The 15913-nt window shown below is 42.4% G+C and overlaps 1 protein-coding gene across 1 annotated transcript in view; it reads left to right on the top strand.

The window, feature by feature from the left end:
* Nucleotides 1-7680: 7680 nt before the first annotated feature.
* The window catches only part of LOC132497837 (cytidine monophosphate-N-acetylneuraminic acid hydroxylase), a 51824-nt gene continuing 43591 nt past the window's right edge, over nt 7681-15913 (top strand). Inside the window, exons 1-3 of the mRNA XM_060111381.1 lie at nt 7681-7784; nt 7909-8112; nt 11550-11641. Coding sequence (XP_059967364.1) covers nt 7681-7784; nt 7909-8112; nt 11550-11641 — 400 coding nt within the window. The remainder of the gene's footprint in view (nt 7785-7908; nt 8113-11549; nt 11642-15913) is intronic.

Below are 15913 nucleotides of genomic sequence, written 5' to 3'. Positions count from 1 at the left end.
CATTGATGTAAGTGGGGTGTTGAAGTTCCCTACTATTATTGTGTTACTATCAATTTCTCCCTCTATTTTAATATTTGCTTAACATATTCAGGTGCTTGTATGTTGGGTGCATATGTATTTACAATCATTATAGCTTCTTCTTGAACTGACCCCTTTATCATTATGTAATGTCCTTCTTTGTCTCTTGTTCCAGTTTTTGCTTTAAAGTCTATTTTGTCTGATATTGCTACCCCAGCTTTCTTTTTTGTTTCCATTTGCTTGGAATACCATTTTCCATCCCCCTCACTTTCAGTCTTTGTGTGTCTTTAGATCTGATGTGAATCTCTTGTAGGCAGCATATGTATAGGTCTTGTTTTTGTATCCACTCAGCCACTGTATGTCTTTTGATTGAAGTATTTAGTCCATTTACATTTAAAGTAATTATTTATAGGTATGTATTTATTGCCATTTTGTTAATTATTTTCTGGTTGTTTTTGTAGTTCTTCTTTTGCCATCTTCCCTTGTGATTTGATGTCTATCTTTAGTGTTATGTTTGGGTTCTTTTTTCTTTTGGGTGTGTGTATCCATTACAGAGTTTTGGTTTGTGGTTACCACGAGGTTTATATATAGCAATCTATATATATGGTCAATTGCTTTAAGTTGCTGATCTCTTAAGTTAGAATGCATTTTAACAACTCTGCTTTCTTACCCACCCCTCTGTATTTTGACACCATATTTTACATCTTGTTTTGTGTATCCCTAACTAGTTATTGTGGATATAGATGGTTTTACTACTTTTGACGTTTAACCTTCCTACTAGCTTTATAAGTGTGTTATCTACTACCTTCTCGGTATTCTGCCTTTACCAATGAAATTTTTCCTTTCATAATTTTCATATTTCTAGTTGTGGCCTTTCCTTTTCTACTTAGGGAAGTCTGTTTAACATTCCTTGTGGTTTGGTGGTGCTGAACTCTTAGCTTTTGCTTGTCTGTAAAATCTTGATTTCCCCTTCAAAGGTGAATAATAGCGTTGCCAGGTACAGTTTTCCTCGTTGTAAGTTTTTTCATCACTTTAAATATATTGTGCCACTCCCTTCTGGCTTGCAGAGTTTCTGTTGAAAAGTCAACTGATAGTCATGGAATTCCCCTTGTACATAACTAGTTGCTTTTCCCTTGTTGATTTAATATTCTCTCTTCAACTTTAATTTTGGCACTTTAAATACGGTGTGTCTTGGTGTGGTCCTCTTTGGGTTGACCTTGTTGGGGACACTTTGTGTTTCCTGAATGCCCGTTTCCTTTCCCAAGTTAGGGAAGTTTTTCAGCTATTATATCTTCAAATATGTTTTCTGTCCCTTTCTCTCATCTCTTTTGGGACTCCTATAAGGTGAATGTTAGGATGCTTGATGTTGTTCCGGGTCTCTTAAGTTGTCCTCATTTAAACAATTTTTTTTTCTTTTTTTCTGTTCAGCTTGAGTGATTTCCACCACTCTGTCTTCCAGTTCACTGATCAATTTCTCTGTATCATCTAATCCACCATTGATTCCATCTAATTTTTTTTTTTATCGAGGAGAAAGAAAGAGTGGCTTTATTTCTTTGCAAGGCAAAGAGGGAACACAGTAGGCTAGCACCTCAAGAACTGTGTCCCCAATTCCATCTAATGTATTTTTTATTTCAGTTATTGTGTTCTTCAGCTCTATTTGATTCTTGTTTATATTTTCTCACTCTTTGTTAAAAACTTCTAACTTCTGATTTTGTTCATCCATTCTTCTCTCAAGTTCTTTGAACATCCTTTCTTTAAAAGCTAAATTTATTTATTTATTTATTTATTTTTGGCTGAGTTGGGTCTTTGTTGCTGAGCACAGGCTTTCTCTAGTTGTGATGAGTGGGGGCTGATCTTCGCTGCAGTGTGCGGGCTTCTCATTGTGGTGGCTTGTTGCAGAGCATGGGCTCTAGGTGCATGGGCTTCAGTAGTTGTGGCATGTGGGCTCAGTAGTTGTGGCTCGTGGGCTCTAGAGCACAGATAGGCTCAGTAGTTGTGGCACATTGGCTTAGTTGCTCCACGGCATGTGGAATCTTCTCGGACCAGGGATCGAACCCCCTGCATTGGCAGGTGGATTCTTAACCACTGCACCACTCAGGAAGCCCTGAGCAGCTTTTTGATCATTAACTTAAACTATTTATCAGGCAGATTGCTTATCTCCATTTCATTTAGTTCTTCTTCCAGGGTTTTATCTTATTCCATAGTTTGGAATATATTCCTCTGTCACCTCATTTTGCTGAATTCTCTGTTTTTATTTCTAGGTATTAGGTAGGTCAGTTACACTATTGATCTTGGAGGAGTGGCCTTATGTAGGAGATGTCCTATGGGGCCCAGCCGTGCACACCGCTTTGGTCACCGGAGCTATGTTCTAGGGGCACCCTCTATGTTGGTTGCCTGAGCCCTACTGTCGGGGTGAGCTTATTACTATGGGAACTCTAATAGGCTTGGCTGGCCTGCAGCCCAGTTTGGTGCCAGACCACAGCTAGTGAGAAAGCTGCCAGCCCATGGAAGGGTGAGGCCAGATCCTGAGATGGCTGAGGGGCTCAAGGTGTCCTGGAGCTGGTGTTGGCCAGCTGGTGGGCAGAGGTAGGTCACAGGGGCAGCTGACTGCAGAACCCTAGGGAATCCTGGGGCTAGTGCAGAACCTCTGGTGGGTGGAGCTGGGTCCCAGGGTGGCTGGCTGCAGGCTACAAGGCTGTGAGGTTTCCAGGGCTGATATTGGCTTGCTGGTGAGTGAGACCAGTTCCTGGTGCTAGTGCTGGCCAACAGGTGAGTGTAGCCAGATTCAGGACAGCTGGCTGAGGGGTCCAAGGTATCCTGGAAATGGTGTGAGCCAGGTGTTGGGTGAGGTTGGGACACTGGGCAGGTGAGAGCAAAGCCCCAGAGGGTTCAGGAGCTAGTGTTGGGCTACTGGTGTGGAGGGCTGGATCCTGGGGCAGCTGGCTGAGGGGCCCAAGGTGTCCTGTAATTGGTGTCAGCCAGCTATTTTCTAGGGCTGGGTCAGGAGGCTGTAGAGCCCCGGGGAGTCCTGGGGCTAGTGCTGGCCCACTGGAAAGTGTGGACGAATCTCAGGGTGGTTTGCCCAACATGTCTTGGAGCTGTTGTCAGCCAGCTGTTCCAAAGGGCTTGGTATAGGGTAGCTGATCACTGGGTCCCGGGTGGCTGGTTGTGGGACCATGGGGTTCCTGGGATTGGTACTAGTCCCATGGTGGATGAGGCTGGATATAGGGTGACTGGCTGACAGTCCCAAGGTGTCCTGGAGCTGGGGTTGGCCAGCTGTTGGGTAAGGCTGGGGCATGGGGAGGCTAACTGAAGAGCCCTGGTGGGTGCTGTGGCTACTGCTGGACTACTGGTGGGTGGGCCCAGATTCCCAGGTAGCTGGTTGAGGGGCTGTAATGTTCCAGAGGCTGAAGTCAGGCCCCTGTTGGGTGAGGCCAGATCCCAGGGCTAGTGATGACCCACTAGTGAGTAGGGCCAGAGCTTGGGGTGGCTGCCTGGGGGGCCCAAATTGTCATGGGGCTGTTTCAGCCAGCAATGGACAGGACTAGGTCACAGGCCAGCTGACTGAAGAGCCCTGGTGATCCGAGAACTAGTGCTAAAGCACTGGTGAGTGGGTCCAGATCCAGTGCCACGGGTTGAGGGCCTTGAGGTGTCCTGGAGTTTGCCAGCTATTGGGTTGGGTTGAGTCATGGGGCTGCTGGCTACAGAGCCTCAGGGGGTCCCAAAGCAGTGCTGGCCCACTAGCAAGTGGGGCCGGATCCCAGGGCAGGTGGCTGACAAGCTGCAGGGTTTCTGTGATGGTGTCAGCCCCCTAGTGGGTGAGGCTGGGTCCCGGGGCTAGTGCTGACTCACTGGTGAGGAGCCAAAGGTTTCCTGGAACTGGAGTTGGCCAGTCTTGCTATACCATGTCTCCACCCCTCCTACTGGTCTCATTGTGATTCCTTCTTCATATCTTTAATTATAGAAGATCTTTTCTTCTAGTTGTCCAGTCTTTCTCATTGATAGTTGCTTTGTAAATAGTTGTAATTTTGGTGTGCCCATGGGAGGGGGTGAGCGCAAGTTCTTCCTACTCCACCATTTTGGCCACTCCCCATTCTGACCCATTTTTTAATTGGGTTGTTTGTTTTCTTGTTGTTGAGTCTTAAGAGTTCTTTGTGTATTTTGGATAACAGTGCTCTATCAGATATATCTTTTGAAAATATTTTCTGAACAAAATATGATACATACACACAATGGAATATTATTCAGCCTTAAAAGGAAAGAAATCCTGTAAGTACATGTTAGTTACAATATAGATGAACCTTGAGGACGTTATGCTAAATGAAATAAGCCGATCACAAAAAGACACATACTGTATGATTATACTTATATCAAGTAGCTAAGGTAGTCAAATTCATAGAAACAGAAAGTAGACTGGTGTTACCAGGGGCTTGGTGGGGGGAGGGAAATGGGGAGTTGTTGTATAATGAGTATGGAGTTTTGGTTTTGCAAGATAAAATATTTTGGAATTTTGTTGCACTTAACAATGCATATATACTTAACACTACTGAAATGTATGCTTAAAAATGGTTAAGATGATCAGTTTTGCATTAAATGTAGTAAAACAATTAAAGTGCAGTAAAGCAATTTTTAAAAAATTTGTTACATCTCTCTACCAAGAATAACTGATCCAAAAATAAAATTACAATGATACCAATTACAATGGCAGCAACAGCTATAAAATATCTAAGAATTAGCTATGAAAAAGTAAAATTTCAAAACCATAATAAAGAGCAAACAAGATGATTTGAATAAATGAGGAAGTGCCCTCTGCTTTTTCATGGGATTAACAACAACAACAACAACAACGCTCCTAAGTTGCTTTTTATTATTATTATTATTATTATTTTTTTTTTTTTTTTTTTTCTTTTTGCGGTATGCGGGCCTCTCACTGTTGTGGCCTCTCCCGTTGCGGAGCACAGGCTCCGGATGCGCAGGCCCAGAGGCCATGGCTCACGGGCCCAGCCGCTCCGCGGCATATGGGATCCTCCCAGACCGGGGCACGAACCCGTATCCCCTGCATCGGCAGGCGGACTCTCAACCACTGCGCCACCAGGGAGGCCCCTATTATTATTTTTTATTTGGCTGCGCCACACGGCTTATAGGATATTAGTTCTCCGACTAGGGATTGAAGCTGGGGCCCCAGGAAATGAGACTGCTGAGTCCTAACCACTGGACCACCAGGGAATTCCCTTAAGTTGCTTTTCAAAACTTGTATGCGCCATTAATTCGATTTTTCCCTTAACAGATCTGTGACCTTTGGAAGCATTTTCACATCATTTGTCTACATGGAGTACACATTGCATTCTTGTGAGTGTATTCCTTCATTAGCCAGATATTTACTGGCACCTACCATGTGACAGACACTTTATATCTCAGCTTTCATGGAGTTTACATCCCTGTGAACAGAATACTGAACATCTTCCCATTTAAAACAAAACTAATCTAATTAAGAAATTATTATATTGAGCTGCATGAGCTGCTTGTAAATTTTGGAGATTAAAGGATTAATCAGCAGCTCATGCAGCTCAATATCAAAAAAAAACCCAATCCAAAAATGGGCAGAAGACCTAAATAGACATTTCTCCAAAGAAGATATACAGATTGCCAACAAACACATGAAAGAATGCTCAACATCATTAATCATTAGAGAAATGCAAATCAAAACTACAATGAGATATCATCTCATACTGGTCAGAATGGCCATCATCAAAAAATTTAGAAACAATAAATGCTGGAGAGGGTGTGGAGAAAAGGGAACACTCTTGCACTGTTGGTGGGAATGTAAATTGATACAGCCACTATGGAGAACAGTATGGAGGTTCCTTAAAAAACTGAAAATAGAACTACCATATGACCCAGCAATCCCACTACTGGGCATACACCCTGAGAAAACCAGAGTTCAAAAAGAGTCATGTACCAAAATATTCATTGCAGCTCTATTTACAATAGCCAGGACATGGAAGCAACCTAAGTGTTCATTGACAGATGAATGGATAAAGAAGATGTGGCACATATATACAATGGAATATTACTCAGCCATAAAAAGAAACGAAACTGAGTTATTTGTAGTGAGGTGGATGGACCTAGAGTCTGTCATACGAGTGAAGTAAGTCAGAAAGAGAAAAAGAAATGCCATATGCTAACACATATATATGGAATCTAAGGAAAAAAAAAAAGAGGTCATGAAGAACCTAAGGGCAAGATGGGAATAAAGATACAGACCTACTAGAGAATGGACTTGAGGATATGGGGAGGGGGAAGGGTAAGCTGTGACAAAGTGAGAGAGTGGCATGGACATATATACACTACCAAACGTAAAATAGATAGCTAGTGGGAAGCAGCCGCATAGCACAGGGAGATCAGCTCGGTGCTTTGTGACCACCTGGATGGGTGGGATAGGGAGGGTGGGAGGGAGGGAGACGCAAGAGGGAGGAGATATGGGAACATAGGTATCTGTATAACTGATTCACTTTGTTATCAAGCAGAAACTAACACACCATTGTAAAGCAATTATACTCCAATAAAGATGTAAAAAAAATGGCACACTTGTAAAAAAAAAAAAGATTGGGGTTTGAGAAATGTAACATTTGTATTTTCCTTGAAAAAATATGAGAGATCAAATGCTTTGCTGCTAGAGCTTTTTATAAATTACTCAGATTGAGTGCAGTTGGTTCAGTCTTTAAGTAGCTAGCTCTTAAAGATAGTCTGCTAAGTGGTGGGAAGAGAAAAGCAGAGAGAGAGAGTGTTTTTAAAAGCATCTATGTGCAAGTAAGCAGAGCAGTGCACTGGTACTAGGTTATAATGTTCTACAGAATAGTAATACACATTGAGAAGTGCTAGACTTATGATAACTAGACTTATCATGGTGACCATTTTTAAATGGATAGAAATATCGAATCACTATGTTGTGTACTGGGAACTAACATAGTGTTCTAGGTCAATTATACTTTAAAAACAAACATAAAAAACCTCACAGAAAAAGAGATCAGATTTGTGGTTACCAGAGGCAGGGGGTGGAGAGAAGGGGATTTGGATGAAGGTGATCAAAAGGTACAAACTTCCAGTTGTAAGATAAATATGTACTGAGAACGTAGTGTACAACAGGATCCACCTAACTAACACTGCTGTACATTATATATGAAAGTTGAGTAAATCAGCTAAGAGTTCTCATCATCTGTAATTTTATATCTCTATGAGAGGATAGATGTTCACTAAAAGAAAAAGAAAGAATAAATTTCAGTGTCTTCTGGAAAGTACAAAGAAAGAAGTGTTAGACTTGACCTGGGGGTCGGGGGGTGGTGGGTAGCTCGGAAGGCTTATCCCAGGAGGGGATGATTGAGTTATGTTTGAACCTAAAGGGTGAGTCTCGGTGGGAAAGGCGAGCAGGTGCAGAGACAAAAGCATGGAGGTGGGGAGAGCGGACTGGGTTCTTGAAACTAAATATAAAATTCGGCTTCTAAGAGAGATATGGTAGAGGAAGCAGTAGGACGGAAATACTGAGCTGGGCCCACACCCTCTTTATCCGCACAGACTAATGCCTCCTGGGAGCGAATGAGTCATAGAAGCTGAAGGAGCAACTGCCGTTCTTCTGAAATACCCAGAGAGAGGCGACAACAGACCATGGGCAGGCAAGTGAGAGGGGCAAGTGGAGATAAACCCTCCACAAGTCGGATGGACATTGAAAGGAGGGGAGAAAATTCACTGTCAGGTGCCACCCGGCCTGGGTACTTGGAGGGATGGCCTTAAAAAGTATTTTAATACAAAAGAGGTCTTTGAGGTGTCCATGCCAGATTGTTCTCTCTTAAAACCTAACAGTATCCCTCTTTCCAAATGTTTGCCTTTTCATAGCATCGAACAAACAACTGAGATCCTGTTGTGTCTCTCACCTGCTGAAGTCGCCAATCTCAAGGAAGGGATCAATTTTGTTCGAAATAAGAGCACTGGCAAAGATTACATCTTATATAAAAGTAAGAGCCACCTGCGAGCATGCAAGAATATGTGCAAGCACCAAGGAGGCCTGTTCATAAAAGATATCGAGGATTTAGACGGAAGGTAACACGAGTCCTTTGCTTTCTCCCTGGTGACCTTTCTTACAATTAGATTTGGCAGGAAATGTGTTCATTGAGAAATCAAATGAACCAACTGACAAATTATTTCTTTTCGCAAATTCATAACTTTTACTTGTGCTCACTGAGGCGACTCTCTGATCTCAAAACGTTATGACCTTTTCTTAATTTCCCACTCTCTCTTAAGAACTCTGATTGAAAATCGATTCCTAGCTTGATAAACAGTGAAATTTCTAAGGTACGTGTGTGTGTGTGTGTGTGTGTGTGTGTGTGAGTGAGTGGTTGGGTGTATGTAACAGCTTTTACTTTCCAGGACTCAAGCCGCCTTTGGGTTTCCTTTCCCACTCCCCCAGAAGTATGAGTGGGGCAGGCCCTTAGCCAAACACTGCTGGGCAGCAGATAGACTTGCCTTGACTGCCTCATGGTGATTAAAAACCCAAAGTAGCAGAGCCCCAACTGTATCTGCCCTGAACAGCAGCCCTTCTAATCATTTCTTGGAAGAACTAGTGCTGGTACCCCTCCCCCCCCACTTGATGAAGCCTACATATAGATCACCTTCCTCCCCAGTTCAGGAGCAATACCAGGACAGGATGGTTGTGGGTTTTGTTTGTTTGTTTGTTTTCAGTGACTGCCAAAGAGATAGCAGCACTGCCTGGCAGAGACAGCGGGAGTTCTGGGTGAGGAATGCTTTGTCAGCCTGATGCTCAACACCAACAACGAATGAGCGGCTGACCGCACCTTTCCAAGCTTTGCTTCAGCCTAACTTGACCTGGGTGCTTTTTAGCTGTTCCCACGTCAGGCTTGACTTCCACCGTGTTGTTGATCTGATTTCTCGGGTCATCTGTGGGCAGTTTAGTGCAGGTGGACTCAGAGGGAGCTGAGTAGTTTTCTAAGAGCTCCCCGCTATAATCATATAAAAGACCATCACACAAGTCTAGAATGTTCTTACACCTGCACACAGATTTGCTTCGCTGCATACTTAGTTTCAGGGCCCAGATGCATACTCTTGGATTTCTAAATGCTGATAAACACTGTTGCGCCTGTAGCTTGCTTGGCTCCTTCGATGGGGTTGCTAGATTAGGCAAATAGAAGGCACCCAGTTAAATTTGCATTTTGGATAAACAACGAATATATTTTTAGCATAGGTAGGTTCCAAGTATTGCATGGGACACAGTTTTAGCGACAGCTCTACTCTAGGAGAGCCTCATGGTTATTTGCTGACAGCCCTGTTTGGAGTCCCTTCCATCTTCTCAGTGGATTCAAGTTAGGGAAACCTCAGACATGGCTTGTTCTGTCACTGGTAAGTTTCTGCAGGCATTCTTGGACCCTGCGGTTTTCTGACTGTTGCAGTTTGGGGACTCCGCGTTTCCTCTCTCCCTTTCTCTCCTAGTGGGCTTTTCACGTGGTGCTCACTGAGCCAGCCGTTTAAGGAAGTGTTGCAGCTTTGTGATTAGCAGCGTGATCTTTCCTCACAACCTGCCCTGTTCAGAAGCCTGCCCCCACCACTTACAAGCTCCGTGACCTTGGACAAGTTTCTTAGCCTTTCTGGACCTCAATCCTCTCCTCTATACAGTGAAATTGAGAGTGTTACCTACTCTGTCTGACTGCTGAGAGGACTAAGTGATTTCAAACACATAAAGCACTTAAAACAATGTCTGGCCATATGATAAGTGCTCAATAAATGTCAATTACGTTTACTGTTATTACTCTGTCATGAGCTTCTAGTGTAGCTTAGGAACAGAGGTTATTTACAGGAATTCAGATTGTTCTTGAACCTGGCTGGCTCATCTTAACAGAGTGATTGCTTTGCCACAGGCTGGCCTTTCTCTCCTTCACCCAAAGCCTTGGGGGTGATTGATCCTAGTTTCACCCTATTCTGTTGGCAGGCTAACCTAGAGCTGGCATTGTCTTAGTGCTCCGGCACATGAGGAACCAGCTTTATCTCCTGCACATTCTCCTAGCTTTATTCCCAGATGCAGCTCACCAAGCATTGATGTGCTGAAACTCCATCCTTAGAGTAACTCACACCCTATACTCCCCCATCCATCGCTCCAAATTTGACTGCTTCTCTGTGTAGCAATTCACCCGAGGAATCTCTCACCTAGGAGACAGTCAAGAGTAATGACCTACCTCTTCTACCCTCCCTACACTTTTCTTCTCCACACATTTTTCCTAGCCATTTTTCTTCTTCACACGTAACCAACATCAGCAACTCTCATAAGCTGTGGTTCTCATTTTCTAAATCTAACAACTTTTCCCAACCTCTTTGCACATGAAGCCGTCGCCTCCCTCCTGTCTACTTGCTGCCTGTGAACAGTTAAGATCCTGCCACGTTTCCCCTTTAATGACCCAGCATGCTGAATAGCTGCGTTTGGAATGTTCTCAAGTTTTGAAATGTTGTTGGCTACTCATTGATGAGAAAGTAGATGTTTCAGGATAATCCTCTATAAATTGAAGTGCGGAATATGTTTTTTGCCTTATTACTAGAAAAGAGAGTAAAAAATTCTTGATACAATGAAGCTTGGAAAAATCAGTGTAATTTACTGATATATAAGTTAAAATAGACATTGTTAGATTAAAAAATCTGATGTTTCCGGTTTGAGACATATTTGTTTGTAAAAAAAACTCTTTAACTGTGAAAAAAAAAAACCTTCACAAGAAACACTACCAAAATAGAGAGGAAATGGAACTTTTATGCCTCATCTTCCACCACCACAACCCCCTTCAAGAAGTAATGGTAAGAAATGGAAAAAAATTACTAAGCCTCCTATTTTGCTGCAATCTAATTCTCATTCTGAAATAGGGTTGCCAGAGTTAGCAAATAAAAATGCATAACACTCAGTTAAATTGCAGGTAAATGATGAATTTCCAGGATATGTCATATATTGTGTGAGTTGTGTTTTTAAATTATTTCTTATTTATCTGAAATTCATAGTTAACTGGGCATCCTGTATTTTATCTGGCAACCATGCTCTGAAATCTTAAACTTTAAGGAAGTCTTTTCTCTTCTGAAAACTTGAGTTGAACTTAGGTTTAGCACACTATACTAGGGGCTAAGGGTTGTAAAGTGATTATAAATCATAGGTATATCTTTATGACTGCATTCTTTCCTCATATTGGCCCCAGTTGAATCTTAACCAACTTAGCTTTTGTATGAGAGCTATCCCTAGATGACTTTATTCTGACAGCTCTGTTGATCTCTAACACATATTATTTTGTGACATGGCATTTATCTTCACTTTAAAAATTACCTACTGATGATTAATCTATATTTCCTTGGATATTTGAGTATGAGCTATTAGTAGTTTTTCTTTCATGCATTTTATGTTCAACCAATTACAGTTGTTTATAATGCATTTAAGCCTAATAAGATTAATTTTTATTTTCACCATTTCATAAACCTAAGTATAATTTTTCATCCAGGTCTGTTAGATGCACAAAACACAACTGGAAGTTGAATGTGAGCACCATGAAGTATATCAATCCTCCAGGCAGCTTCTGTCAAGACGAACTGGGTAAATATAATCCATATCAATCAATGTTTTCTGCTATTATTATTATTGGGGTCCTTCTTGTCAACTTGTTTCCAATCTCACTTGAAGCTTTGAGTATATTCTGATTTTAAACTATGGACATTAGGTCTTTTAAAAATAATTAACACTGAAAATTCTAAACAGGATTTCTCCAAAAGATCCCTTCATTCATTCATTTGTTCAGTAAGTATCTGATGAGAACTTACCAGGTGTAAACATTGTATTGGGTATTAAGAGATACAAAGGGCCTCCCTGGTGGCGCAAGTGGTTAAGAGTCCGCCTGCCGATGCAGGGGATACGGGTTCGTGCCCCGGTCTGGGAGGATCCCATATGCCGCGGAGCGGCTGGGCCCGTGAGCCATGGCCGCTGGGCCTGCACATCCGGAGCCTGTGCTCCGCAACGGGAGAGGCCACAACAGTGAGAGGCCCACATACCGCAAAAAGAAAGAAAAAAAAAAAAGAGATACAAAGATGGATAAGATAGAGTCCGTGTAAATGAGATGATATTAACATGAGGTGGTGGCAAAGACAAGCCTGTGAAAGCTAAGATCAGGGATACTCTGATAGGTTTCTTTGGTACAGTGTACTATAGAACAGTGGCTCTGAATATTGTATCAGTGAAGACACACAAGATAGATATTCAAGTGCATGATCTTTTCAACAGTTATAATGAAACGCCACAGTTTCGGTTGGGAAATAAAGTCCTTCAAATTCCATGGCTCTTTCTGGCATAGGTAAGATGCTACAGTTTACATGTGATTCTCAGTATGCTGGCTCCACTTCTACTTTTCCCTTCCTCCTACTCAAGAAAGCAGGTAGAAATATGAGTAAGGAGGGCTTCATAATAGGAATAAATTTGTCTTTGACCTAAGTGATTAAAAGCGTGTTTTATCAGTAGAAAAAGTTACTTGGGAAGAGTCTTAAAACTGCTCATGCACACTGTTTCAGAATGTCTGTTATAAGAATAAAAATATAGATTTGATCTAATTGGGGGAATCATAGAAAGCTTCATGCCAGAGATGGCATTTGTGTTGGGTTTCGAAAGATGGGCAGAATTTCATCAGGCAGAGAAGAGAAAGGAGGACATTTCTGGTAGAGCGGACAGCTTGGGCTGTTTTAGTTTATTTGGGGCCAAATGTGTAGTTTAGTTGGCTGGAGTACAGGGTATGTGTATCAGAGTAGTAGAACATAAGATTTCAAAGGTACATTGTAGGGAGGGCCTTGAATGTAGTTGAAGAATCATGACCTAATCCAGAATGTTATTAAGTGTGTGTTAGGTGTAGTATTAGGCACTTTGTGTGAATTATTTCACATTATCTTCACATTGACAATGCGGTAATGGGACTCAGTAATGGAGAGTCATTTTACCACCAAAGTGTTCAACCCATCTGCCTCTGTGTCTGCACATTCTTCCTTGACTCCTGTGACAGTTGACAGTGGCTGCACTGACCCTGCTCCTATGGCTCGCCCTGCTCTTGCACCCTGGATCCCACCTCGCACCTACCTGAGGACTTCCCTCCTGCAACTGTCCTTCTCTCTCCTGTATCATAAATTTTGTCTTTGCCTATTAGCCCACATGTACACACACACACACACACGTGTGCACGCACCCTAGTGTTCAGATAAGCCCTCTTATGTTTCCATTTCTCCAACTGTCTAAACAGCTAAACCCCTTGAAACAGGCATCTCACACTCGTTGTCTCTGCTCCTTCCCCTCCCATCGTCTCTCAGTGGAGCTTCCATCCCTACCACTCCGCTAACACTGCTCCTGTCAAGGTCACCAGTTTGCTAAATTCAGTGGTCGCTTTGCCATGGCCATTGTACTCAAACTCTTGGCATGCAGCACAGCGGCCCACTCTCTACTTAATATGCAGCTGACCCTTGAACAATGCGGTTTGAACTGCATGGATATTTTCCAATAGTAAATACTATAGGACTACAGCAGCCAAGCTTGGTTGAATCTGTGGATGCAGAAGAACCACAGTTAAGAGGGGCCAACTATTGAGTTCTACATGAATTGACTTCTTTTATATATATATATATATATATATTTAATTTATTTATTCAGTTGCACTGGGTCTTAGTTGTGGCATGTGTGCTCCTTAGTTGTGGCAAGTGGGCTCCTTAGTTGCGGCATGTGAACTCTTAGTTGCAGCATGCATGTGGGATCTAGTTCCCTGACCAGGGATCGAACCCCGGCCCCCTGAATTGGGAGCATGGAATCTTAACCACTGCGCCACCAGGGAAGTCCCATGAATTGATTTCTAATAGGCATTACAAGCTGCAGCCAAAACAGAACTCCTAATGGCCAAGCCCACCTTATCCCCAGACCTGTCCCTCCTCCAGCCTTCTCCATCTTGGTAAATGACGCTGCCTCCACTCAACTGAACAAAACCTGGTGGTCACTCTTGAGTCTTCTCTTTCCTTAAACCCCCATATCCAAACCATTAATAAATCCTGTGCCAAAACACCTTCAGAATCCATCCACTTCTCTCCGTCTGCACTGTCTCCAACCAAGTGCAAGTCACAGTTACCTTTTGTCTGCACAACTGGTCTCCCTGCTTCCATGCTTGCTTCCTGCAGTCCATCCTGCTTACAGCACACAGCTTGACATTTTATTTTTGTTAATTTAATTTTATTTTATATTGGAAAATAGTTGATTTACAATGTTGTGTTAGTTTCAGGCTGGTTAGTACCAGACTGATATTTTAAAAATTCAAATAAATTCATGTCATTCCCCTGCTTAAAACTCTCCAATGAGCTTCCTATCACACTGAAGAAGGTGCATCCCTTTGACCCGGCAATTCCACATCCGAGACCATATGCCTAAGATCTTAATAATAACCGATATGTCAAAAGATATGGCTATGAGAATGTTCATTCACAGCAATACTATCTACAAAAGAGAAAAATTGAAAACAATTTAAACACTAGAAGTCATTCCACTGTGTCTTAAAAGTGATACTATTCAAGAAACTAAAATAATAAGAGTGATTTTTGATAAGTAAAGCAGATTATAAATATTACATATAGTATGGCCCTATTATGAAAAAACATGTACGCATAAGCACTTATGGACGGGGGTAGGCCGACCACTGGTTACCTGTGAGGGGAGCTGAATAGTGGGCTTCCTGGGCTGGACCTCCAGTCTGGGAACTTTGATTACACTACCTCTACATCTTTTTCTGGCTCAAATTATTGTATATGGAATAGGCTATCAGGGCCAGTGTTGTCCAGGTGTCTCGGTGAGACCAACTCCTAATCACTTTTTAAAGAAGGGTCTGACCTACAAAGGCATTCTCCCAGTTCCCAGAGCAGAGGTGTCACTTACTGAGGTACATGTCCTTTTCCGGTCATCCCCCAAAAGAGATAGAATACTATTCTGGGGAAAGTTGCTAATTGCTTTGACTAAAAGTTCATCCTCCCCCTGCCCCTCAAAGGGATGCCTCGGTTACTAGGTTCTTTTGCCAGTAAGCCTCATTCCATGTCTGTTGACCTAGCCTAGGAAACCTGCAGACTGCATTGTTAGCAGGAGCTGTACCAATACTGTTAAATTTATTTGGCAGAAAACAGGTAAGAAGCAAAGGTTTGAACATATCAAACTGTTTGTGTAAGTGAGAGGACAATAGACGATCAACTTTATGAGTATGTAACCCAGAAATCAATAGCTGCTTAGGGGCCTTTATAAAACCTCTAAGTCTTTTGGACAAAACCTATAGCGAGACATTATAGCAAAGTGGTTAAGAGTGAATGGTGCAGGACAGCCTGGGTTCAGATCCTGATGCTCAAACACACAATTAAATGACTTGGGGCAAGTTAGTCAATCTCTTTGTTCTTTAGTTTCCTCACTAGGATATAATATTGGTAGTAACTATCTTATTGCATTGTTGAAAGAATTTTCAAAGTGAACAGCTGTTAAATTCTCAGAACTTGGTACACAGAGCATAATGTTTTATTTGTATATGTATGTCTCAAATGATCTGCACATCACCCCTGTATCTGGGACCTTAGGAGCAGGAGGAAGGGATTTCTCACCCAGCAGAAAATTGGATCCATTGAAAAATAGATCGAGGCTGGGAACTGATGCAGAGGGCTGATGTTTGCTGCTATGGCAGGTGAAGGGCAGGGCTAGAGGTGGCAGCAGGGTCAGTGGAGGGCTGGAAATAACAAGACCCAGTAAAGTTTTTAGCCTTTGCTCCAGTGAGGAAATGCTGTGAGAGTGGAAAATTTTGTTAACAGAGCCCACTTTTCAGTC

Source organism: Mesoplodon densirostris, chromosome 10, assembly GCF_025265405.1.
Source record: "Mesoplodon densirostris isolate mMesDen1 chromosome 10, mMesDen1 primary haplotype, whole genome shotgun sequence".
In the NCBI taxonomy this organism is placed as follows: domain Eukaryota; kingdom Metazoa; phylum Chordata; class Mammalia; order Artiodactyla; family Ziphiidae; genus Mesoplodon; species Mesoplodon densirostris.
This window is presented reverse-complemented; position numbering and strand designations above follow the sequence as displayed.